The sequence below is a fragment of the Melozone crissalis genome, unplaced genomic scaffold (assembly GCF_028551555.1).
Source record: "Melozone crissalis strain CALT ecotype California unplaced genomic scaffold, PUWL_Pcris_2 ptg000081l_1, whole genome shotgun sequence".
Taxonomy (NCBI): Eukaryota; Metazoa; Chordata; class Aves; order Passeriformes; family Passerellidae; genus Melozone; species Melozone crissalis.
The window spans coordinates 1726354-1752665 of NW_026535858.1; the positions used below are offsets into that span (position 1 = coordinate 1726354).

Below are 26312 nucleotides of genomic sequence, written 5' to 3' on the forward strand. Positions count from 1 at the left end.
TGTTTTACAGTCATTAAGTCAGCAGGGAATCTGACAAGTATTCTTCTCTTGCTTATCTCCCAAGCCTCACAAGAATAATGAGATTAAAGTTTTGGAATGTTCCCAAGAGACAGTATTAAGAAGCCTAAATCACCAGAGTTGTTATTATAATATCTCGCGCTTATTGATTTCAAAAAGAAGCTAATAGAAAGATATGTTTTAATCACCTTTAATGATTATCTTTAGGTATTTTGACACGCTATCCTACTTCTCCATAAATGGTATACAAAATGTGCCTCCCAATAAATCCACCTTCAGGTAATCATTTCAACTACAACCAATGACATCTGGGTCATCTTCCATGAAAGCAAACTCGATCCTTTTTAATAAAAATTGCCACTATTTTGCTTAGAAAGTGAGAGAATGGTGAGAAAATGAAAGTGAGAGAATTATGCAAACCCCAGCTAAATATCTTAGCTGAGGTTTGCATAATGAAGAACAGATTGCCTTGCACAGGGTGGTGAAGGTGAAAAAAGTGGAGATTTTATCAGCCCCAGTCTCCATTCTGCCCTGGAGAGGCTCCTCTGAAGGGCCTCTCACCTAAAGCTCGTGTTGCCCAATAAAGAAGGGATCTAATGAAATAAAGAAGTGAGTAATTCTGGAAAGAGCAGGATGACTACTACTACCTGAAAGCCAGATTTACATTTAACTATTAAAGCTAAATGGTGGTCTCATACCAAAACAGGTACAAGCAGCTGATGGAGAGCAACCTGGAGTTTTCTGCAGAAAACAACAAAAGCCTTTTGAGGCAGAAGTTGGTATGACTAACACAAGCCCAATTGATCAGGGTGCTTAAGAGTCAGTGTGCCTCCAGCAAAATGAGCCATGCTTCTTTTTGTGCTTGTGAGGAAGTGCACAACTAAGCCCAGAGCCTGTCAGCCATGAAATGATATGAAGGATGTGGTGCAGTTTGTGGGAGTAGTGTTTTTAATAAGGTGCTCATCAGCACTGCCTTCAGAGCCTGAAAAACATGAGGATTCAGTTTTTAAATGAGTACAAATAAATGCTTGGATGTTTTGAAGGAAGAAAAATGAACTTTTCAGAGGGGTTTTTCAGAGGTTGAGGGGCAGACACTCCAGCTCACCCACAGCACCACCTAAGGCACTTCAGTTTGGGCCAAGCTCAGCCCACGCTCCTGGTACTGCTGATAGGAAAATGTGGGCAGCTCTAAAGCAGGATTTATCAATCTCACACTCTCTGGAAATGCCCCTCTCACATCTCCAGGGCCTCGAGCACCAAGACACTCGAGTTAGGCTGTATGAATCTCCTCTCAACAGTGACCTCATCTGGCTCACCAAACCCCAGTGCGACTAGGATGGACTCAGGAGGGCTAAAAGTCATGGCTGAAGGGTTCAGGAAAACACATTTCTGATTTATTTTCAATACAGAGTTTCCAGATGGAATCAGCTCCATCCACAATTTGAATTCAAAATGGTGCAGGTAGATCAGTCCAAAATGCTGGGTGTAATTTGGAGCACAGCAGCAAAGGGACTGTGCCCTCAGAAAACTCCCACAGTCACAGAAATTGTCAATATTTCCACAAGACAAGTGCTGCTATGTGGCCCAGGCAGCAGGAGGCTGAGTGTTCACCACCACCACAGGCATTCAGTAAACAAACAAGAGCTTGCTTTTATGAAGGCCTCCTTACACTGCAGAGAAAATGCAAAATGAACTTTGCACAAAAAGAGAAGCATGACAATAAACTAAAATAAATAAATTGTGAAATAAATAGTGAAAGGCATGGTGGAAGTGAGTATTTTGTGACTTAATTGTAGAGAGTTTCCAAAGCCAGAACAAACACAGAGGAACAAAGACTCAAGGGCTCATTGCAAATGAATAATGAGATAATTGCTTTTAAATGGTGAATGTTGTAAACCACAGAGAAGCCTGAAGGCAGGAATTCTGAATCTCAGGTACACTGATACCCCAGGATCACATCATATCTCATAGAATTATTGAATCCAGTTCCCAAAGACAAACCCTGCAAAGTGACAGTGTGGTAATACTTAGATAAAGTATTTAATCTAAGAAGGAGGAAATAATCAGAAGAACACCCTGCCTGTGTTTGTGGACAGATGTGCTGTGATGTGCTGCTAATTCCAGAAGCAGCAGGCAGTCTAAGAAGCAGGTACACCTCCTTGTAAAACAAACTTTCCTGTGAAGCTTGAAATGTGAAACTTTCTTTTATTCCATCTCCACCAAGGCAGAAGTCTCATTTCAGGTACAGCAAGATATAACCTGTGAGAAGGATGCAAGGGATGTGCCAAACACCAGTTATAAGACTTTAAACATCCAATTTGACTCAGATTCCAAATAACTTAAAACTCATTGCCATTAAATCATCTGAAATCCAGTTCTGCTGCAGATCTGTGATACACTTCAAAGTCCAGCTGTGGTAAATTCAGAGAGCATCCCTGCTTTTCTCCAATTTATTAGCAGCATAGCTGAAATGACTATTTAATTTTTACTGGGCTGTGCTCTTGTCCTACTTTCTGCTATTAAGGCAGTGTTGCTTGTGCTAAAGGATAGGAAAAACAACCATTAGCTTCCTTCTCCCCTTCCTGTTCTGCAGCCTGGGTTTGTGAGCCTGTCCTTTCATCTGTTCCTACACCGGGCCTAAGAGACTAATTAAAGTCCTGATAAGGAACCTTCCTCTGCACAGCATATATGCAAGAAGTTTGTTTAGTCACTACGTTCAAGCAGGAATGATCTTTGAAGTAATCTTTCCTTTTTTCTTTTTCATCCTCTGCCCTCTTGATATTGGGACCTACTTTGCTAATGCAGGCGGGTAATTTGCATTTGCTAGGTTAATTGTGTGGGAAGTACACGCTGGGACATTCAGATTTCATTTCAATATTTTATGCCAAACTCGGGCTGGATGTTTGCTCATGACAGGAGGATCTTTGGAGATGAAAAGGTCTCTTTGGTGCTCAAGGTGTCTGCAGGCACAGAGCTGTACTGGAGGACATGAGCTGTAATTAAAGATGAATTATGTTCGAATCTGATATATCAAAATTAGTGGGCCAAATGCTGAGAAATGCTGAACAACTGTTAATTAATCAAACTCCCAGTATATCAGTGTAATGCATTCAGCATCTCAGAATTTAATCTAATTTAATTGCACCTACCTTCATCTAAGATAAGAGTTAATTTCCCTACGGTCTTGAGCACTGTTTGCCAACCTGTTGCTTGCAAACTTTGAATGATCTCCAGGAATAATTCAAGGGGCCACATATAGCAGGTGAAACAAAAGAGGTTGGTGAATAATCTGGAGAATTTTGATGGAACTGCAGTGAGCAGGACATTGAAAATCATTAGAGGAATCCTCAGAGGGGGATGACTTGCAGAGGAGTTCTTTGGGAATTATCCAATAATCAGAAGCTTGAAATTTCAAGTCTTATATTGAAGTCTTACATTTCAAATCTTACATTTAAGTCTCCTTTCAAAATGTCATCCTCAAACTTGACATGGGAGTGGACAAAAAAATAAATCTTTTTTTTCCAGGTATGGATTAAATTAAAGGGAACCATTTTGAAAGCAGGATTTTGAAAGGAACAGGGCTCAGAAACTGAATATATTCGTAGAAAGGGAGAACATGAGTCACATTTATTGGATTTGGAAGATTAATGAACATTTGGATGTTCCTTGTGTACAAATGACACCTAACTCCAGACTATGAGTGATTCAGGTGAGAGAGAGATTAGAGCAAATAGATTTTTGTGTAATGTAATTTCAAATGAGTTTTGGAACTTATGTCTGGATGATTGGGAGCCAGTGCTCCTCAGAGCAGAGTTTGTTTCACTAAGAGAGGAATTAAATTTTTTGTTTTTTGACTTAACTTAAAATTTGCTTTTATTGAAGGAAAGCTTCTGGACTTTTCATAGGGGAAGAAGATAGAGAGATAAGAGAATACTTCAGGTTTTGTTCCTGGGGTGTTTGCCACATCTACAGCTGAGAGGGCAGCAAGAAAGCAAGCCTTGTTTAGAAAATGAGGATCTTCTCTCCATGAAATAATAAAACCAGAGATTAAAGTTCAAAGAAGGCCAGATAAAAATTAACTTGCTCTATCCCCAAAGATGTGACAGTGTTTGTGTGTATTTTCTGTTCTTGTCTGACTCGTTTCACAGGTTTCAGCCTTTACTGGGGGCAGTCTCCAGTGCTGCCCTCCCTCCAGCTGATGTGTCCATGGGTGACTCTTAGTGTCCCTGCCACCTCCAGCCTGGCCAGCTTGCAAAGCTGTCCTGGAGAAGCCTTCCCAAGGGACAGGAAGCCAGTGCACACAGCAGGGGACAGAAGGACAGAGGAAACAGCTCTGAGCAGCTCCAGGGCAGCCAGGAGCTGAGAACAGCTTGTCCCAAGCAGCTGAGGCAGAGTCCCAGGGCACTGTTACTCCCCAGGACCTCGGGGAAAACAAAGCTACGAAGCCATGGGAAAGAAACAAAACAAAACAACACTAGAAATAGGAAGGCATTTGGTTCAAGAGCAGCTTGGGCTCCTCATTCCCTAAGAAACGACTACCAAGGCAAGGCAACAATGATGGAAAATTAAATAGAAACTTCTTTATGTACGTATTTTGGGAATGTGTTTAGCATCCAAATTTCATATAACACATATTCTCTTTGCTTAACTAGAGCTGACACAAATGACCAGTTTCACTGCACAAGGCATGAATATGGTCCTTTCTTCAAAATTTCAAAACAGCAGGAAATTGATGTTGCTTTAAAAAAATTTTTAAGAAACACTTTTAGACACTCAATTACTCCCATTCTTTTCAACGTGTTATTATTGCTGAAAATTATTCATTTGCTTCCAAGAAAATTAACTACCACTTGGGTCTCAAAATCTCTCTTCCAGAAGTTGCATGTGTTAAAATTGGCTGTTTGCTTACCTTAGATTTGTGATCTGATGTTAGTGTCTGAATTTTAATTTCCGTTTCTTTCTTCAATTCAACACAATTACTTCCTCTTAAAAAAAAAAAAAAAAAAAAAAAAAAAAGAAAAATTGCAAATGTGTGCCACAAGTTAAACATCTCCCCATTCACTCAGCACTTACTAATTAAAATGTTAATCAAAGTTGAAGTGCTGCACTGTATTGGAATGAAATTATTTCTTCTGGCAATCCATTCACAACTTACAAAATATTGTTGGATTAATGATCAGTCAATTCAAACACCGCATGATTAATTCTAGATTGGCCCAGCAATTATTCTGTTGCTGAGGATGTGTCAGGCATCTCCATTTATGACACTTGGATCCTTGTCCAGGCTTATAACGCCTTGCCAAGAGAAACAGTTTCTGCCTGCAAACTCACAGGCCTATCCTTGCCACGATTTTAGGCTCTGTTTGAAAAGTAATTTGCTTACTTGTATTTAGTTTGAGGCAGATAAAACCATGCAATCTCAATAATTACCTCCCAGGGTGATGGGGTGCATTAAATCTGGACACCTACAGAACGTGTGGGTGTCCCTCTGTGAGAATAAATGAATGCAAAGGAGGGGCTGGAATTATTACTGGAATAAAACAGTATTTTGAGAGAAGTCTGTTTGGACACCACTGCAACATTTCTGAGTTGGATCACCCTCTGCTGCCAAGTGATGCAGCTCTGTGTCTGGACAGGGACATGGTCATTTATCAGCTGCAGCTGGCCCTGGAATGATGGTCATTGCTGACTGCAGCCACATTAATCCATGTTTGCTCCAGAAAAGGAGATTTATGAAACTCTTAACAAGTTTAAATCCTATTTTCATATCAAAGTACGGCTAAACTTATGGAAATTAACAGAAAATTTCATCATCACCCAGTACCAGGAAAGCCCTGACTGAAAATAGTGTGTCTTGTTTTCCCAAGGGCCATCAGTCATTTATTTTCTACCCAGAGCAAGGGAAATTTTGTAGATTTACAAAATTTGACACTGATTTGACACTCTGGAAGCAATCTAAAGTCATAGAGAGAGGCTCTGGCCGCTGTTACCTGTGCCTGAAAAGCCCAGCAGCTGAAAGGGAAGTGTCTCTGATAACACTGGGATCAGGTGTGGCTGCCATGGAATATCTGGTTTGGTGATCAGGATGAAGACACTGATTCTGAGGCGTGAATCACACATACTTCATCCCAAAACAGCCTCTTTAGTTCCATCACTGGACTCTTCAGAGTCCCAGCCATCCAAGCCACCAGCTGATCCTGCCTCTGGAAACAGCTTTCATCCTGTGCCAAGGCAGCTCCCAGCCCCTTTGGGGCCTGGGATAATGGGAATGGGATTGATGGGATTGTCCCCAGCTGGGGTGGCACAGCCCATGGCTGAACCAGAGTCACAGCTGGGGACAAACAGCCAGGGCCAGCCCAATCCAGGGTCACCTCCCAACCTCACACACCCTAGGCTTTCTGGGCAGTCCCATCAACCAGAAGGATCTTTATGTGCCCTGACTCCAGTTCAGAGTGGGAACACAACCATACCTATTCCCATATGCCCCTCTGGGATTTGTAAGCATTTCAAGTGCATGACAGAAATAGCACAGGGAGCAAAATCCTGTCCATCTGTCAGTGAATTAGCATGTGATTAGAAAACCCTGCTTTGCTGAACAATACGCAGTTGGCATTTGTCACACCATGTGGCAGAAATGGAGCACAAAAAAAGTGCACAACAAGATCAGAGGAGAAAGCTGTCTTTACACCTATCAAAGGCCTTTTTATCAGGAAATAATCTGAGAATTTCAATATGAATGCCTTGAAAACATGTTCTACAAGTTCTCTTACAATTTTTATTCCTTGCAAATGCTCCAGAATGATAGCCAAGGAAATGGAGCATGTCCTGTACCCACTGAACCCAGGACTCTGGATTCATCAGATCATTTAGGTTCAATGAAATTTCTAAGTGTCAGCCAATGCATTCACTTTTAAGCATGTCCTTTAGTACTCTGCACAGCTGGGCTGGGCATAAGTGCCTTGCAGGACGGGCTTTCAGGGCTCACCCTGAAGGAAGCCCTTCATATTTTGCTGTGGCATTAAAAAGTGTTTCACAGCAAGTCTGTCTGCACTGATTCTGATCTGGCTGTTAATCAGATGCACACAGCTAGTCTTGTAAAACTGAAAGAGCCATCAGGAGACTGGGAGCTCTGGAGCCCATGGAAGCATGGAACTGGGGTAAGGAACAGGGCTTTGCACTGAAGCTGCTTCTGGAGTGGTCATTTCCAGTTTTATTTTTCACTCATAATATGGAACTAGCATAACGGCTTTGGTGTCCATGCATTATAAAATTAAGAAAAGATGCTGCAGGTGGCCAATGAAGTGACCTCAAACTGTGAAGTGAATCAAACTGTGGACTGCTCTCATACATGTCCCCTTTTGGGGTGATCTGGAGAGCACTGCTATCCAGGATGTCCCCATATTTATTGCACAGAGACAGCCTTTTCCACCTTGAACTTCCTGGCACACCTTCCTTGGCTGTTTTGTCTGGACAGGCAGAGGCACTGGCTCCTCCCCAGACCAACAGGAACACTGATATTCTTCTATACCAGAGCTCAGGGGAACCTTTCTGCCCCACAGTAATCCTGGTGCAATGCCCAGAGCTCACTTCTCTGCCACTGCAGGAAATAACCTGACTGTAACTAAAACTCCAGCTGTATCAGTAACCTTCTGCTGTGTTATAGTCAATGAAATTGAATCAAAGCCACATTAAATTAATCAATCCTGCAGCTGGCCCCTCTGCTTGGAGAAGTAGTGATTTTCTGGAAGAAACTCCATAGATTGTAAGTATTTGTGCGCTTATAGCTCTCCTGTCTCGAACAAAAAAAGTACAGCAGGAACTGTGAGCTTTCAGTAATTCAGTGAGGAGAATTCTCCTTACCTTGTTTACTTCTGACAGTCCTGCTTCTGCTCCTTTGGCAGTTTACAGCATGTGCACTCAGAACCCCTCCACCATTCCAAGTGATTTATAGGAAAAGCATTCTTGGAGGAATCCAGTGCCAAACAGAGATCTATGTTCAGTATTCAGTGAGTGAGCTGCTGCCAGCTGCTGTTGCCAGATGACAACAATATGAAATTAGGAGCAACTGTTGGCATAGCTGGGTTTGGAACTCCAGTAATTCCTGCTGTCTCAATGAAACTCCAGTGACACAGGCAAAGGTGGAGAGCAGAAACTGCTGCCAGGTGAGCAGCAAGGCAGCAGCAGGGCCTGCCCCTGGGCTCCAAATTAGAATCAGACATTCTATTAAAGTCAGCAGCATCTTCCAGAACCTTTCTGGGACAAACAGGAGACTCACACAGATAATATCCCATCAGCTTGTGCAAGTCAGAACAACTCCACCCCAGTCAAAGGAGTAAGAGTCATCTATCCCAGCTGAGGATCTGTAAGTATTTTGTCAAAAAGAAACTCAACAGCACAGCAGGAGTCTATTATTCTCAAACAGTCAGGATTTAAAAGCCAGCTTTTCCCCTAAAATCCAAACATTGCCACTTTCTGGTCACTAGTTCACTGAGTCTGCCCTCACTGAACACAACAGTGACATTGCCTGGGGAGTGCATGAGACCACACCAGAACACAGAAATAAAATTAGAGGCAAATCCTTTGCTTTTACTTTTAAAATTCTGACAGCAGAAGACTGTAGAAGGGCAGAGTGAGCCCAGCATTTATGAACCATTCCTAGAGCTCATTCTCAGGCTGAAGTATGATGCTGCTTTAAGCTGCAATGCCTTTTTTATGAACACTTTGGTCCAGACCACAATAGTATAAGATACCAAATGTATTTTAAGTCTAAAGAAAAATAATTTAAAAAATATCTTACCCCTTCTTCTTGATTGCCTTCTCCAACATTTTCTCATATGACACCTTTTCCTTGTCATACTGGGCCACTATTTTGTCAATCTGTGTGCAGTGCAGCTTCTGCATGGCACTGTGCTCCTGGAAAACAGCAGGGCCCTGCCATTAGGTCACTGGATATCCGATGGGCAATCTCCTTACAGCCTAGGGAACATCAGTGTACAAATGTTCCCTTCTGCCAATGGAGGGGAGCCCTGAGTGCTTGCACGGTCACACAAGGCGCACCCAGCCTCAGGCACACACCCCAAGGGCTGCCCAAGGGAAGGTGTGCTCCCTGCAGCACATTTCAGTCCGTTTAAACACACTGCCTTTCCTGGGAGTCCAGCTACCACCCCTTAGTCCTCCCCTGTCATTTAATTAGGAACTGCCTGTGCTAGTGAGCCACTGTCTAAAATGAGGCTCAGAGAACTCTAACTGATCATACCTTGGCATGCTTCTTCTTTAAGGCATTCAGCTCCTTCTGCTGTTTCTTTAAATGCTTTATATAAGCCTGAAAAAAGAGAAGCTGGATCAATTCCTCTGTGGCCATACTGAATTTAGCCAGGTAAAATCCTGGCTACTTAAAACAAAAATTAGGAGCACCTCCTGAGAAGCTTGTGTCAAATCTTACCTTCATTTGCTTTAAATCTTCTATCTTCACTTGAGGAATAAGGTCTATACCTGGGAAGGTATTGATACAGTTTATCTATACATACTAGCATACCTCATATTCAAAATTTGAGTTTTACCCCAGCAACCTACATTTAACTTAACAATTAATTAATTAATGTTTTTCACCACATGAAAAAAATAATCACAGGTTAATGAGAAAATTATTGATCAAGATCTAGCTAAAATACAGTCATTTGCTTTTCCCATGCACTCTTCAATCAATTGCCTTGTGCAAAAAGAATTGAATCAATGAGTGCATTTTAATCTCTTATGGCTCTGGACTGAAGTGTCAAAACACAGCAATCTAAGAATTGAAAAAAGGTAATTTTTGCAAACACAGCAAACCATTTATGACTATTAAAACACCTTCAGAATTTTGGTCCCTAGCTGGAGATTGCTCTGGCACCACTTCTTGCAGTGGGGAATTTCTTGGGTAGGGTTATACCTGACTACAAAACTGGGGTGGGACTAGGTGTGCTTCTCCTTGGGTTAAAACACAGGAGGGAAAATCAACTTGCACCCTCTGTGGTAACAGAAATAAAATGTGCATGTTGCTTCATAGCAGGCCAAGGGAAAAGGAGCAGAAGGGTGCTCCAAGACTAAAGGAGAGTTACAAAATGAAGCAGAAACAAAAACCAAAAGAAGTGAAAATTCTGATGAAATTTCAATCACACAAGACTAACAGTACTATGTAGAATGAAAATGAAATGAATGAAAATGTTTTGGTCACTTTAACTGTAATGCAAACAAAATCTGATCTCATTTAATGTTTATGCTTTAATAAATGCTTTGTGACATATTAAAGGTTTTTAAAAAACAACTAAGCACATCCTACATGTAAGTGTTAATAAAAATGTCACTACAATGCCATGAGAGTTGTAATTTTCAGGTTTTCCTGAGGTTTCACACAGAAATGTTGGCCTGTGTATAAATACCCTGCAAACATATTTAGTTAACTGCTCTTAATAATGTCTATGGACTGTAAGATTTCCCTTGCCTTGAGAAGGACTTTCTGGCTTTAAGGTGAATTTAACTGGAAAATTCTCAGACACTGTAAAAGGAAAAAAAAAAAGAGGGGAGAGGAGAGGTAGGCAATCTCCTTAGGGAATATGAATATTTTCTTTTCTTAGGAGCATAAGACTGCTCAAGTATATGGTTTCAACATTGGTCCAGTAAATGAGACAGGAGCAGATGCAGGCACAGATAGAGGCTGAAGTTTTCAAAAACACAAGTGATTTGACTCTTACTGAAAATCTGAGACCAAAAAACCCCCACATTCTTGTGCATTTCAAAGCCTTCCCCATTTTGCTGCTCAAGTAATTTCTGACAGCAGTATGAGCTGTGTATTTTAACAGTGCTAGAATTATTCATATCCTAGTAAATGACAGAGATAAGAAACACAAAATAAGGATCATTACATGGGACATAGAAATGAGCAACTCTATTTTAACATGCAAGAATAGGGATGAAAACTGCAGTCAGGAGAGTGTTAGGCACTGAGACCTCAGGCCTGCATCAGGCTGCTGGGGTTCTAAGCAGGCTTCCTCAGGGTTTTATTTTAAAGCATTTGCTGAATAGAACCACTACACAGAACATTTCCTCAGCTGTCCAGGCCTTGCTCCATGGCCAGCAGGGATCTGCTGTCACCCCAGCAAATTTCATGCTTGATTAATGCACACTAAAGCTAACACTTGTGCAAACGGTCATGGTACATGAAATGAAAACACCTCACTGCACGGAGGGACCCGGGGCTCACACCAGGGAACAACTTCTGAAGGAGTTCAGGTGCCAGAGATGACTGAGGCTTTGATTCACTGCCAGGGACTCCAGGGAAATGGCACTTGGGCTCTCAGCAGATCCCTTCCCCAGAGTGTGCCCAGCCATGGGGGCTTGAATTTGAGCCCAAGAGCCCTCTGTGCTCCTCCTCCCTCCTGGCAATCCCTTGGGCCAAGCTGGATGAGGGACAGAGCCACATCCTAACTCCTGTGGCCCACTCACAGAAATATTTACTGTCTTTCATTCAGCTGTACAAATTTGCTTTCTCGCTTAATCTTCATTACCTGTGATGATATGGGAGAAACAAATAATCCCATTTGAGTGTATAAAATGACTTTGTAGAGTGAATGGCGAAGGGTTAGGGAAAAGTACTTACTCACTTATAAATGAGCACATCTAATTTTTTTTTCCAATAAACATGCCATTTCCATAATCACTATTCAGAATAAAACCACACTGTGAAAACATTTCTAATTGTTGGGAAATCTCTACAGATTCCAGTGAATTCTAAACACCTTTAATTACTTAACTCTGCAACCCTGCCAAGGGATTTGTGGGGGGAGAAAAAAAGCAGAAGAGTTTCTGTGGACTATGCCAGATAACAGTCACTCCTGTTGGCACTGCTCCAGGAATCCTTACTAGTAAACTGCTCCCAGAGCCATGCAGGTTGTGTGTACAATACACAGATAAAATAAACCCCTAGCTGCTTACCAGAGGCGTGCAGCTACACCAAGAGGGCACTGTGTGAAATAAAGCTGCCTTGCCTTTGCAGAGGCATTTCAGCAACACACTGAGTGCATGTGCAATGAGCCAGAGACACCTGCCAAGGGCAGGATGCTAGGAATGAGTGCAAGCCCAGAATGAAAGCTGAGAAATGAGTGCTGTTCTGTGCCCCCTCAGGGCACAGCAGGACCTGGGTACCTTTCTTGGCGTCGGTGCCAGAGCCCAGGCCTGCAGTGGTGCTGGGCCGGAGCTCAGAGCTGCTCTGAGGAGTCACAGTGGCTTTGGGATTGTTGGCCTTCCCCTTCCTGTCGTTCTTGGAAGTGTCATTTGGTACATCAGCTATGTCACTCTGAAAGAAACATCAGAACACAGGCATTGTTCTTTTGCCTGCAGTGTAAAAAGCTGGGAATGTTTCTGAGTGGCTTACTTTAAACATAATGAAATTACAGCATATTCTCAAACAACACTACAGAAAAGCATTTGTAACCTATTCCAAATAGCTACTTACTAAAATACAACTTGGTCCCTATTTATTAAAATCTGCCCCCCTAAAGGAGGTATTAATGTGATCCACGAAAAGCCAGTCAGTATTTCAATAAATGACATAAGGCACACAAAGAAGCTTATATTTGAAAATGAGAAGTGATCAGGTGCATTGATTGGAGAAGGACCAGCTCACTTTAAATAAAGAGCACAGAATGGACAGAAGTGGGTTGTGTTTGTCATTGATTCTACTTACAGTTTCAATGCCCATAGCTCTCATTTGGTCTGCTCTTTTTTCTGTGATTGACAAAAATTTCTTTGGATCTGATAAAGCATCCACAATATCTGTAAGAAAAAAAAAAATCAACTTTTTGTGAGCTTTGCAGGCATCTGGAAATGAGTATTTTACAAAAGCTTTACTCTATCCCTGGTATTATGAGACATGGCTTGCACCAGGAGCCCAGCTTTCTGCAGTGAATTTGGCAGGGCTGGAAGTGCTTATTCCCACAGGACCTGCAAGATGGAACAGTTCTTAATGCACCAAGGTGTGGTTTTAGTCCAGATCCTTGTTTAGAGGAACCCAGTGACTCTGTCAGACTGCTCTAACCTCCTCCCAGCCACTGACTGTAGAATTTGGGACCAGGATGGGATCTCCTGGCCACGAAGCACTAACTTTGTCCCTTGGCTGAGGGTGCTGACTGACTGCAGGGAATTGCAGAAAATGCCTCTGTATTTCCTAGCTAAAGAGCAGTTTCAGGTGGATTGAAGCAATCAGGTAAACCTATTCTCAGCAGCCCTTGTGATATTCCATGACAGGCTGTGAAATGGCTTTTCTGGGCATGACCAGCATTGAATCCTGCACATGACACAGGACCACCAGTGGTACCACAGTCCTGGTGGTCCCACACAAATCACTGAATTTGTTTTCCAGTGCAGTGACAAATGTGCAAGCACAGCTTCACAGCATGACAAAGTCCCAGCAATTTTTTACATGCATATCAAATAATCTCTTCCTGTGCTTAACTCCAACAGTCAAAAAAAAAGTGAAAATATCCAACCCATCAAGAGGCTTGGGAAGAAACTTGTTGTTCAAAGTAGGGGCTGGGCTGTATCATCTCCCTCCCAACCTGAGCTGTTCTGTGGAATGCTCCTCTGAAGCCACAGCTGACAGGCCTCCCATTCCCACAGAAGCTGTATTAACACTCAGCATTACCCTGTCTACACGAACAGGTCTGTACTAACTGCTGTGACCCACTGATGTCTCCTGAAACTTATTTCTCACACACAGAAGCCATGTAGGATTAATTTTTAGCCATGGCAATGGCTCGTGGCTGAGCACTGAGCGTGTCTCCTCTCCCTAAGCCATTAAGGATGGCCTCCTGTCCTTGGCAGTGCAGACCCAGGGCCGCTGGAAACGTCCCAGTTTCACTGGAAGCTGAAGGCAGGAGCTGCCAGGTGAGGATGCCCACGGTGGGCTGTGCCAGGAACCAGCCCAGCACACCCTCAGGCTCAGCCCTGCTGGGGAGCTGAGCCTCCCTGTGCTCTGCTCCTGTCCCCAGTCCCAGGGAGGCGAGCTGGGCTGGGAGCTGCAATCAAACCCACAGCTCTGAGAGTCGCTGCACAGGGCACCCACCACCAACCTGACAGCCAGGCTCACTCACTGCACAGCTCCAGAATAGAAATGTGTACAATGCCGCTCCATTTGCATCAGTTTGTGCCATTACTGTGGTTTTATTGGGAACAGAGGGGCTGATGCAAATAAACCACAAGAAATTGCAAAGCTATAAAATAAAAAAAGGAAAGCACATCTTTGAAAACCTACAATGCATCACCTTTTCTAGTTATTATTCAGGGTGCATTTTAAATCTTACTCATACAGGTTAAAAAGACAAAAAAGAAAGAAAAAAGAAAGTAGGCAGCTACTGACTTGAGCTCTACCTTCCTACAGGTTTGCTGAAACAACCCTGGAGATCCTAGTGATGGCTCATAAAACAATGAGCAGCTCACTCAAGATAAGTAATTAAACCCCCATGGCAGCAGAGCACTAATGACTGATTGCACCTGGGTGTCAGAAGTGACTGCCAGGTGTTCAGCATGCTGCTGCTCTGTACCAAGGAGGGAAACACAGGAGGCACATGCAGCCTGTCTGGGAGGGAGAGCAGAGCCAGAACTGAGCTCACTGAGCTCCTGCTCATGCACAGGCTGCTTTTGCCAAGCTGACAGCAAACCACAGCCACCAGCCCTCCCTTCCAGCAGCATTGCACTGCACCAACACTGTTACTGAGAGTAGCAGTGCTTTCCCACCTTATCAAATAAACCACTCACAGCACTGCTGACGCTGCAGCACACAATGTGCAAACTCTAAACTGGTGCTGAAATTCTCTTTGGAAAACAAGTCTTTCACTTCTGCAGAATGCAGTTTAAAAAATTAAATATTTCTCCTAGTGGATCCAGCACACTCAGCAGCTCAAGCCACATGAAACTCAGTGCTAAGTTTCAATTCTGTTCTTAGGAAAAGTCTGGTGCCATAGAACATCAATCCCAAAACAGAAGCACGTCCTTAGCTGAGAAAATATTTCAACTGAGTCATTTGCTGCCAAAAGCCTCAGTTCAGGTAAGAATTAAAGGGCACACTTAAACATGTCTCTTAGACTGATGGGTCAATTACCCTTGAGAATCTCAAGTTTGGGCAGAAGCTCACACTTCTCTGGAGACAAAGTCCCTGCAGTTACATCCTGGGGATGAAACATGCTGCACAATGGCATGGTGATGCTCCAGGGCCCCTGGCACACCTCCAGCCGACTTGCAGAAACCAGGATTCCACATGTGAACAACACAGATGCTCCTGGAACACCTTTTTTCCATGAAATGTTGTTACTGAAGTCTCAGCCTGTTAATTTTTTAAAGCCTGGATAAGCACCAGCAAACACAGACTTGAAGACAGGTTAGGTCAACCTTCTCTTCCTCCAGTTTCTGCTGTGGGAATCACTCAGAGAAGTGCAGCCATTCTTTACATGGCTGCAGGTTTGAAACAGGTTTTGTGAAGAGAAAAACACTGGTTTGATCAATATGTTTCATCAGTAACCCCTGAGGTAATTGCTGCAGAATCAGAGCTCCAGCATTCTGCGCAATTCCTACTTTTCAGTTTGAAATGGTTCATGCATTGTCCAGCGCACAAGCAAATTTCATCTGGGGTGCAGAAGCCCTTTCTGCCAGGGGGAACTCAGGCATTACACAGGTTTTAGTGGTGCAATGATTACTCTCAGCTCTGTGCTCCCACACACATGTGGCAATTGTCCGCTGCTCAGTGTAAGTGACCACAGCCCTGCCAGCCTCATCATGGAAACGCTCACGTGAAATTAACTTTCTGAGAGCCCAAAAACAATTAAACCACACTAAAAACATGTATAATCGGGGGAGAAAAATGCAGAGAGGTTCTGGATGCTGAATTATTTCACTGGCCTTTTACAAAAATATGCCAATATTCCCAAGAATATAGAATTGACTTTGTTTGAAAGAAACTATGTTTCTACATGTATTTTTTAACACTTATAGACCAATCAATATAGATAAAGTACATCCTAACCAGATGTATGTACAGATGTTTATGTCAGACAATATGTAATAAAAAAAGACTCTAAATTGTCAACAGAGAAAAGAGAAAATCAAATGGAGCTAAGTAGTAGTAGCTTATTTTCCACATTATTTTCTCGTTTTAGTACACTAATGCTTTTATCATCAACAGAGGCAGGCACTTGGTCAGAAAGCAGATTTGTCCCCTCAACATGCAGAGATCCCAAGGAGTTACAGAAAGTTAGGAATCCTGAACCTCCCCATCCTGCAGCACTGCACGTGTGCTCTGGCTGGCACAGGGAGCACTGCAGGGCTTGCACAGCAACACTCTAGAGCCACAGCACAGCGAGCCCAAGGCTGCTCTCACCTCCAAACCCATCAGGCACGTAGGTTTTGAGCACAATGTTGCAGAACACGGTGGGGAGGGAGAGGGGCTTGTTGCCCTCGTTGCGCAGGGAGATGTGTCTGTAACCTGCCTGCAGCCCGTCCAGAGGCAGGATCCTCTGCCCAATCAGCTTGTTGTTGTCATCATACACGGCTATCCTCAGCACAGCAAGGTCCGGCAGGATAACCTGGAAAGCCACAGAGCACAGACACGTCATGGCACTGACAGAGCAGCTCCTCCCCGCCTCCCGTGCGTGAACTCAGGCCAGAAACTGCCAGCACTGCAAGAGCCCAGGTTTCAAAATGAAATCTTCCTAGAAAAGCTTTTTTCACCCCAAATAACGGGTACATTTCAGGCTATGTAAATCCTGCAGCTCGCAGTTACATCAGCTAAATACTCTGCGTGTTTGTTTCTCATTACTGGAGACTGATAAGAAGGCAGGTAAATACTGCATGGGAAATGACAGATCCAGCAGCAACCAAAGGGCAGGCAGTGCTGGATCAGGAGGAATTATGACAGAGAGATGGGATTTGGGATGCATCCAAAAGGGCAAGGAGAGTGCAAGCACAGGCTGCTGGGGATGTGTGAGCTGCTGCAGGCTGTGCTGCACTCAGCACAGGGCTCAAGGCATGCACGGGAGCAGGGATGCTCAGCCTCCTGCCCCTGCCCAGCTGGGCTGACAGACAGGGACAGGGACAGGGAACAGGGAACAGGGAACCCCTGCCCTCCCTACAGCACAGGGGCTGTCCCTGGGCATGCAGCACTGAGGAGCAGGCAGACAGCAGAGTGCAGCTCCTCTGCCAGCCCAGCCCACCCCAACCACACACTGGGACAGGTTTCCCTCCTTCCCTGCCTGGTGCCACTCCCCAGCACTGTGGGACACGGGGAAGAGCTCAGGGAGCTGTGCCTGCCTGCTCCCTCACACCTTCTCAGCCTTGGGGGCACAAATAAAGGCTGCTCTCGGTCTCTGAGCCATGGCAGCAGCTCATGGATATCCTGCTCTGCTCAACTACAGCTCAGCCCTCCCAGCACAGGACACCAGCAGCACTGCTCCCTCCTCCCCTCACACAACAGAGGGACAACACAGAACCCAGGTCAGAGAGACTGAAACCTTATCTTAACTAAAATAAATATGAGAAAACGTGACAGGAGAACAATCAAACACAGTACCTGAGAACAACTGTGTGGGGTTAAGCATCAGCCTGAGCATAACCCTGCAACCCGAGCAGGGCAGGTGAGATCTCTCCCCTACAGGGCACAGATCAGCACATCTTTCATTACATGATGCTCTTTGACACGGATTTGCCAGGGTGGGGACTGAGTTTATTGTTCCCTCTGCATTAATTTGCTCTGTGGTATCCTGCTAGGACTTGCACCCTCTCATGATGCTTTAGCACTGTGCACCCCGTGCCATCAGCATCTCCAGCTGGAGGAATGCTTCCTGCTGTGCTCCTGCCACTCACCTGCTGGATCTCCAGTGGGTGCTGATTACACTGCTAGCTACGATAAGGGCCTGAGGTGGAGAAAAATAATCTCTTGGCTGACCTACAAGTTCAAGAGAGCCTGTGACCATGGGATTGCTCACTGGAGAGCAGTAATGAGAAATACTGGCCTCAGTCTCTGTGCCCATGTCCCAGCACATGGGCTGCACTGGAATTTCTGGCCCTTTTGATGTAAGAAATCAGACAGCAGCAGCTGCTGGTCACACGGCCAGCAAGCCATGGGCAGCACATTGCCTGTACATCAGCATCTTCCCTGTGCTCCTCACGCAGAGAAAAGCACCTGGAGTCACATTCCTTCCACAATATGAGCTCAGAAAAAACTCTTGCATCAACTCAATTTCTCTCAAAAACTGGCTATGCTGTTAGGAAAGCAGATTAAGTGTGTAATATATCCAAGTGTGAAGAGCTATCACCACTCAGCAAAAAGTCTGACATTTGGACTACAAGTCTGAACTTTGGAATAAAAGAGCAACAATTCTGCATGACAACAAAACAGGTGTAAGCAAAACAGATGTTATCCAAGACAGCACTGTAACACATGTAGTCTGGATGAAACTCCAGGCAACAGAAGAAAAATAAAATAAATAAATATATATATATATATATATATGTATCATATATATATAAGGACTGAGAGATAAAAACTGAACATGGACAAATGGTCTCTCTCTTTAAATCCCCCATGCCAAGAAAAAAAGGGTTGTTTTTTCTTTCAGTATTGGAAAAAAATAAAAAAATAAAGAAGGTACATGATGCACATGGACCACTGAAGGAGGGAGCTGGCAACACGCCTGAGGAACACAGCACCCTTCCAACTTTTCCATGTAATGACATTGACCTTAGCTTTGGATGCAGCATCTCACCTGCCCTCTGGGCTGAAGGAACAGTGCAAGATAGCAGCCACTGCCAGGGCAGGGAAGAAGGAATCTCCAGGGAATGATGGTGTCCGCCAGCGGGGCTCACTCTGAGCAGACTGCATACCTTGAACACAGGCATGGTCACAGAGGAGGTGCCTACCTCCAAGTGGGAGGAGGAAGCAAAGGGGAGGAAAAAGCCAAATGGAAACAAAAACAACAAAAAAATCATGTGATAGCTACAGAGGTTATCCGTTAGAAAAATAAAACCAAAGCAGAACCAAAAAGAAAGCAGAACCAAAACAAGGCAAAACCAAGCAGGCTCCTGAAAGCTGCCCTCAGCTTTCCACGTTCACAGCAGCACCCGGGGCCCTAGAAGCCTGGCCGTGGAGCAGCACTCGTCTGGGTGAGCAGGGAGGGCTGGCTCAGGGGGCAGGGCACAGCAGGGCCCTGCACAGATGCCACCCTACCTTCCTGAAGACAAAGGACTCCTCGTTGTACACGGGGTTCAGGCCGTTGTTCATCACCATGCGCGTGCGGAACTCCTTGCGGATGGTGTCCGTGGGCAGCCCGTACATGTCCACCTCCACGTAGGTGCCAATCTTCTTGTCTGACAGGAACTGCCCAGAGATCACCTGCAACACAGCAGCGCAGAGAGGAAGGCACTGCAGGGCAGGCATGTGGGAAATGGAGGTCATTTCTCACTGACATTGCTCTGAGAGATGGTTTACAGCTGACACGTGTTTAGTTCCTCGTGTGCAAAGGGTGCATTTCAAACTGCACCTCCTTGGGAAAGCTCCTGTGGTCAGACACGGAAATACAACTTCACCTGAAATGGTACTGCCAGCAGTGCCTCACAGATGCATCCGCTGCAGGAAAACACTGAATGGAACAACCAGAGCTGGCACTGCTATTCCACAACTTCTAACATTCTGCTCAGAAGCACTTTTTAATATGATACATCTTGAGCACAAGAGGTAAAAGGAAACTCTTGCTCTGTTTTCACTCAGGTGAAGGTTTGAAGCTAATCACGTGTCAGTCTGACTCCATATTATGTGTTTGGAAAGTGCAGGATGCTTCAAAAGTGAAAAACCAAAACCCCACACACCTCCTCAGTATTGTTAGAGATATGAAGGCTTGTTGCCATTTCACTCCAAGTCAAGATTAATCTAGCCACAGCAAGTGATTACTCCAGGGAAAATTTTCATTTCACCAAGATGATCTGTTATTTAAAAATACAGCTGATGTTTTCATTACTACAATCGAGGAGGGAAGAAAAAGACTGAAACATGATTTCACAGAACTAAGCTCATTCCAGATCCTGTTGTTTGCATGACCTAACATCCTTCTGGGGAACACTCTGGATAACAGATCTGAAAAGTTTTGTGGTTGAGGGTATCATTGCTGGCTTTTGCTCCATTCAACTCGTTAATTACAAAATTTGCATGGAATTTTACACTAGTTTTAGTCACAAAAGAAAGGTAACTGTCAAAATGCATGACCTAGGAACCATCTGATCCCACTTCCTTCTTGGAGGGGCTGTGCTTTGATTACCATTTAAGAAAAACAACATTAATTAAACATGCTTATTCTACTAGAGGTGCAAATGGAGCTCAGTTCAACATCTGGGATGCATGAGGAATGCCTGGCCAGCGAGGGTGTGAAACTGAAACGCAGCCCATGGAAAATGCTAACTGAAAGCTGAAGCCTTTTGCTCACCAAGCAGGTTTTACAATTGTCAGCCCCCTCCCAGAACTGGGCACTGACCATGCTGTAGACCTGCAGCAGGAGCTTTATGGACTTGGTTACTCACAGATAGCCCCAGAGTAAGGGCCGGCCTCACACCAACCATTTTCTGCATTCATTTTGAAGATATCCTGTCCCTGCGTGCCCAGACTCCTCCCTGCTCTGTGGGGACAAGTGATGCTGTGCAATTTCACATTGTGCATGGAAAGGAACTTCATTCCTTTATGTGTTTGTGTGGGCTCATGGATTTCAAAAAGACCATTGTGTCAGAACACCACCATGAGCAATAACACATCATTTCCAATTCTATCATTCTCCACTCAGATCAAGGAAACAAAGGCATCTTAGCCAGCAATATTAAAAAAGAAAAGAAAAATAACCAACATGCTGAAATCTGCCCAGTCCAAGCACATTGAGTGCATATATGCAATTTCTGGTGATTCTAAGTGTGCTTTTGGGTGTGCTGGCTGCTGTCTGTGCTGCCTTACCTGCACAGAGCACGTTGCAGCAATAACACCATCCACAGGAGTTTCAGAGAACGGGTCAAACGTCCGGTCTGGTCGCCGCATGAAATCTGGCTTTAGTAGGTACCTTATGGCAAGGGGAAAAAGAGAAAATTATCCTGGATTGGAAATTAAAATGGTATTAAATACCTATGAAATGGATGTTCTGCCCTTAAACAATGAGCTCTCCTAAGCAGTGTAAAATACAGACTCACTCCAGCTGCAAGTGTGAGGAAGTAAAAGAAAGTATTACAGTTGTCTGGAACATAGGTAAACACTAATTTTGACTTTGATTAACCAACTACAGAGAGATTAAATCAATCTGTGATTTTAAGATAAAAATAAATGTAATATAATCAAGGACATTTCAAAACAACTGAACAATACAGTTAAAAAATACAGGGAGTCACCATGTAATAAAACAGATGCTCTCATTTGTTTTAATTCTTTAACACTTGGGAAAAGCACAGAGGGATTTTTCAATGTTATTTTTCCAGATGAAGCAGCTCCTTATGGTTCAAGACTTGTACACTAAATTTCAGCTTGAAGATGATTTTTTCATTGTGGTTATGAAACCTTGGGGGAAACAACTGATAATGTCAGTGCTGACAGATTGTTAATTATAGCAGCATGAAAGGTACCACCACAATAACACTCACAATGCCTCCCTGAGGACCTCACACTGCATCACCATATCAATGAAGCCAATTTGTGCTCTGATGCACCAAAACCCAAGGATTCTGCCACCAAAATGAAACAGCAGTTGATCACTGCAGAAAGGCTGCACATTACAGACATTCCCTTCCACTGATGGAAGAAAATGTGCAACTGGAAAAATCTTGCTAATTCTGCAACCCTGACAAAGCTGCTTGAAGATGAATTTTTACCTACCCTTAGCCTCTAGTGAATCACTGGTACACAATATCATAAAGGCCTACACAGAATTCAGGGATTAAAAAATGCTAGAAAAATTCCAGTGGAAAGAATGTCAGTGCTTTCATCCATTTCTTAATAACACTGCTTCTGTTTGGAAGCAATATTACTATTTTTTCTTCCATTAAAAATATTTTTCTTCCATTAGAAAAGTGATTTCTTAATATTTGGTTAATTTAAGGCAGGTTGGGGCAGAAGGGAACTAACTCTCCTTAGCCTCTGTTTTCAGCCTGCTGCAATAAGAAATGCTGAAATGACCTTGTTTGATCAGCATGAAAGGTGCAAATCAGAAAAGAGGAGTACAGGCAGAAGGAAATGCTCAGTTTTTCATTTCCCTTGTGACTGAAACACCACCACATTTACACTGCATATCAAAACATTACCATGCATTACCACTACATTATTATCAAAGCACTGATGGAAGAACCCAGGAATTTAGTTGGTAACTTTGCCTGTCCTTCAGAGAATTTGGCAAAAGTAAGCAGGTACTGTTTTACTAAGCTGGTGGGTCCAAGAAGAAAGGAACCAAACTCTGCCATAAGAAAGCTTTGGTTTTCTTCTGTTCTTGCTGTTTTGATTGAAATTACAGAGTGCACTTTGTCAAAGCCAAGAGCCTCTCCTGGAGTGCTCACAGCTGCAATGAAGGCATGGCATGGCCAAGCGCTCTGTGCCATTCCCCAAATGAACAACTGTACCAAGCTCCATCCAGCCAGACTTTCTTTCTGAGTAAGATCTGCAGCAGTAAAAGAGCAGCTCCTTCCCAGGAAGAGCTTGCAGATTCTGATGTGTTTCTGGACTGTCATTTCGCGGGATTCATTAAACTTCTTTTCTCCTGCTGCTAATGACCAGTCTGTCCTATTAAGGTCTATCAACATTTGAGAAAAATCTATCAGCATCCCCTGAACATCCTTTGTCATGCAAAAATCATGAGACGGAACTTAGATGAAACACTTCAGGATTCTCTGTGAAATCTGTGCTCCAATTAAGAGTGCACAGATTAGAAATATGTTCCCTATGCATTCAGATTCCACTTGTCCAAGTAAATTTGGCAATTCTGTGAACTGTGCAATGAATCTCCACTCTGAGGCACATCTTCAAAGAAAGGCTGAGAACAGAAGGTGGAGATGGATGTGAATAACTGTGTACAGCATTCATGATCTTCATAATATGAACACAATGCCTCTTGGATCTCATTTGAAAGCTGGGCATAATTAAAAGCATCTTCATTAGAATACCTCCTTGTGGGGGAGAATGCTCCCTGAACTCTGCTGATTTCTACTCCTCACCTAGCATCCCATTCTCCTTTTGTAACACATAATTAATAGTGACAAAATCTTATTAAAACCTTAATAAAGGACCCTGATGCACAGTGCCAACAGTTTAAATCACATCACTCACCCGCACGATCCATTGTACTCAAACTTCCCTTGATTCAGCTGCATTGCTAGGTCTGCCAAGAGAGAGAATCTACTCACTTTCCTGCTGAATAATGCACATCATGAACTAGATCAGAAAATAAGACTGGTTTTCCAGAATAATAAGTTTAAATAAAAATTTAATGCATATAAAACCCACATTTAAGAAATAATAGGAAGCAACAGGAAAACTTCATATTTTTTCACAGGAGTAACAGCTTTACCAAGCATGCTGAAGTCCATGCTGGGCTTAGGAAACAGTATTTCCCTGAATTCAAACACACTTGGCAGGCAGGGAAGTAACAACTGTGGACATGCCAAGTGCCTGGGATGGGATTTCCATCATCTAACCTTTGGTATCTACAGTGCAGATTGGCATCCACATCTCTGCAGATCACTGTGAATAACAGAGGGAAGCAGGAGCTTTAACAGTGCAAATAGCCTCAGAATAACAGATATATTAGAGGAGACATCCTCAAGGAATGCACTCCATCATAATGACAGCCAGCTCTGATGAAGCTGCCTGCAGCCTGATGTCTCAAAGCAGGTGAGGTGCATGTCCCACTGCTTTTCTGAGGACTCAGCAGAATAAAATACCACACCAAGAAAGCACAAAGATCACAGCAGCACTGCTTAGTTCCAACATTTGAAAGCACGTGGGGTTTAGTGAGTGCACTGTTACAGCACTGGTAGGGGAAGATCATGAACATGTAACAATCTCCCTCTATCCAACTCTCTCCAGAACTTTGTAAAAATGAAATGTTTTCCTGCAGCTTTCTACTTACACGAGAATACAACCTCCTGCTTTAGCAACAAAACAGGTATTTCTCCTGCCCAACTGACTGTACCTTCAAAGGGAGCAAAACCTGCTCTGTTATACAAAATACAAGATTGTCTTATGCCCATATCAGTTATTACTGGAGTTACTGGGCAGCTGTAACTTTTATTTCCACAATCATCTTGACAGCACAGCTGGATCACAGGGGAGCAACGCAGGAAAGCTGCTCACTTCCACTTAGACAGCTACTACTCTTAATGTGCAGTTTAAAGGGGCTGGGAATGACATGCAGTGGGCAGAGGCAGTGCTGGGAGCAGAGTGAGGTTTGTATTTCGGCTCCAGCCTCTCTGGCATGCCCACTGGAGTGCTCTACAAGCAGCAGATTCCAGCGTATCCCCTCTCCTGCCTCCTCAGCTGGTGACCCTGGGGCACAGCTTTGCAGGACAGAACTCAGGGGATGACCAAGAGGAGCGTCTGCTGTACCAAAGGCACTGTTCAGAGAGGGGCAAATGAGCACAAAAGCACTGCCACAGCCAGAGAAAGGCAATGGGAAATGGGTCTGTTATATATCTGACTGAAGACATTCCTAGATGAATTTAAAAACCCAATGGAAACAACAGAGAGCCTGCCCTGCTGTACTCACACCTTCACTGAACAGGAACATACATCTCCTCTCAGATCACCCTGTGGAGAGGCATTTCCATTCCCTGGCATCATTCTCTCAGCTGGGATCTCAGACCTGAGCACATGACTGCTGACACTTCCCAACAACTGGTCTAGAAATGCATTTGTCACACAGTCATTACTTTTTACCATCTTAATCAGTGCACTCCATCCTTGCTTTGCAGACATGCACCCAGCTGTGCCAGAGCTGTGTTTTGTGAAAGCACTGATTTCCCTGTAATTAACACTTTTTATTAATAAAAGCCATTTCAGTGGGAAGATGCAGCACTCCATTATTTTCCATAAAAGGACTGAATTTTCCTTCTGTGCATGGCTGTTTTTACTGCTCTTGTCTCACGCTCCCGTGCTCCCACCCCGCTGCATTATTCAGCCATATGTCTGCTTCCTGCAGAAATGCCGGCAGCAAATCCACGGCATCTGGCTGACAGCCACTGCCCAGGCCATTCTTTAGGAGGGAGGGTCACTCTGCCTACCTGGGGTCTGATAGTTCAGTGAGACCATCTGGCAGCCAGCGTTCCAGAAAATCTGCGGCATGTAATTACTGGAGTCCACACGGCCCCCCTTGGGGTAAATCCGACTCATCTGCCGCTTGTTGTAGCTGGGGAATCCATCAAGGAAATCAAACAAACACCACACAGGTGCAGAGGCATGGCCTGCAACCTCCAGCATCTCAACACCATTTCAAGCACTCCTCTTCTGTTACTCTATTTCTCCTTCCTGAGGCACTTCCCCTTTCCCTCTGTAGACATGCAGCACTAAATGTACAAAGGTGCACTGCTTTGTTTTAGCACTGGCAGGAAAGTGGGATGAGGAGGTCAAAGGATACTTCACAAACTCAGTGGCATGAGTGTTCAAACCTCACTATCAAAGGATACTTCACAAACTCAGTGGCATGAGTCTCCAAATCTCACTATCAAATCTCACTGTCAAATCTCACTATTTCCCCTTGCATGAGGTAGGAGAAATGCCCCCTTTCCCTTTGTAGACTAAACACTAACTGCAGAAAGGTGCACTGGTTTGTTTTACGATTGCTAGGAAGGTGGGGGGAGGAGGTGAAAGGATACTTCACAAACTCAATGGCATGAGTCTTCAAATAGCCCAGCCCGACAGACTCGTTGAAGGAGGACATGTTATGGTGAATATTACGTTCTAGAAAGAAAAGACAAGACATTTTAAAACACCTCTGTAATGATGAATCACATTCAAAATCATGCACTATAACAGCAGGACACAGCAGTTTTTGGTCTCTTTCCCCATTATCTATTACTCATAGAATCAAATTATAGTGATAAGAAATTTCATAGAATCAAATTACAGTGATGAGAAATTTCATAGTATTTCTGACTCGCTGCTCTGTTTCTCTCCTTGGGAAATCAACAACATTTTCCTTTTTTGTTTAGGACAACATTGTTATTCAGAGCCTGCACTGTGTGGTAGATAAGGCAAACCAACATGA

The 26312-nt window shown here is 43.8% G+C and overlaps 1 protein-coding gene across 4 annotated transcripts in view; it reads right to left on the minus strand.

Annotated features, from left to right (window-relative positions):
* PLCB4 (phospholipase C beta 4) overlaps positions 1-26312 on the minus strand; it is a 178972-nt gene that overhangs the window by 13759 nt on the left and 138901 nt on the right. For all 4 annotated transcript variants that reach the window (XM_054290254.1, XM_054290255.1, XM_054290252.1 and 1 more), the window contains 12 exons: positions 25921-26005; positions 25330-25454; positions 23378-23429; positions 21032-21134; positions 19268-19432; positions 16424-16628; positions 12740-12828; positions 12199-12349; positions 9461-9510; positions 9275-9340; positions 8816-8931; positions 4928-5003 (listed from right to left, as the gene is read on the minus strand). In XM_054290254.1, the coding sequence (XP_054146229.1) occupies positions 4928-5003; positions 8816-8931; positions 9275-9340; positions 9461-9510; positions 12199-12349; positions 12740-12828; positions 16424-16628; positions 19268-19432; positions 21032-21134; positions 23378-23429; positions 25330-25454; positions 25921-26005 (1283 nt within the window). The remainder of the gene's footprint in view (positions 1-4927; positions 5004-8815; positions 8932-9274; positions 9341-9460; positions 9511-12198; positions 12350-12739; positions 12829-16423; positions 16629-19267; positions 19433-21031; positions 21135-23377; positions 23430-25329; positions 25455-25920; positions 26006-26312) is intronic.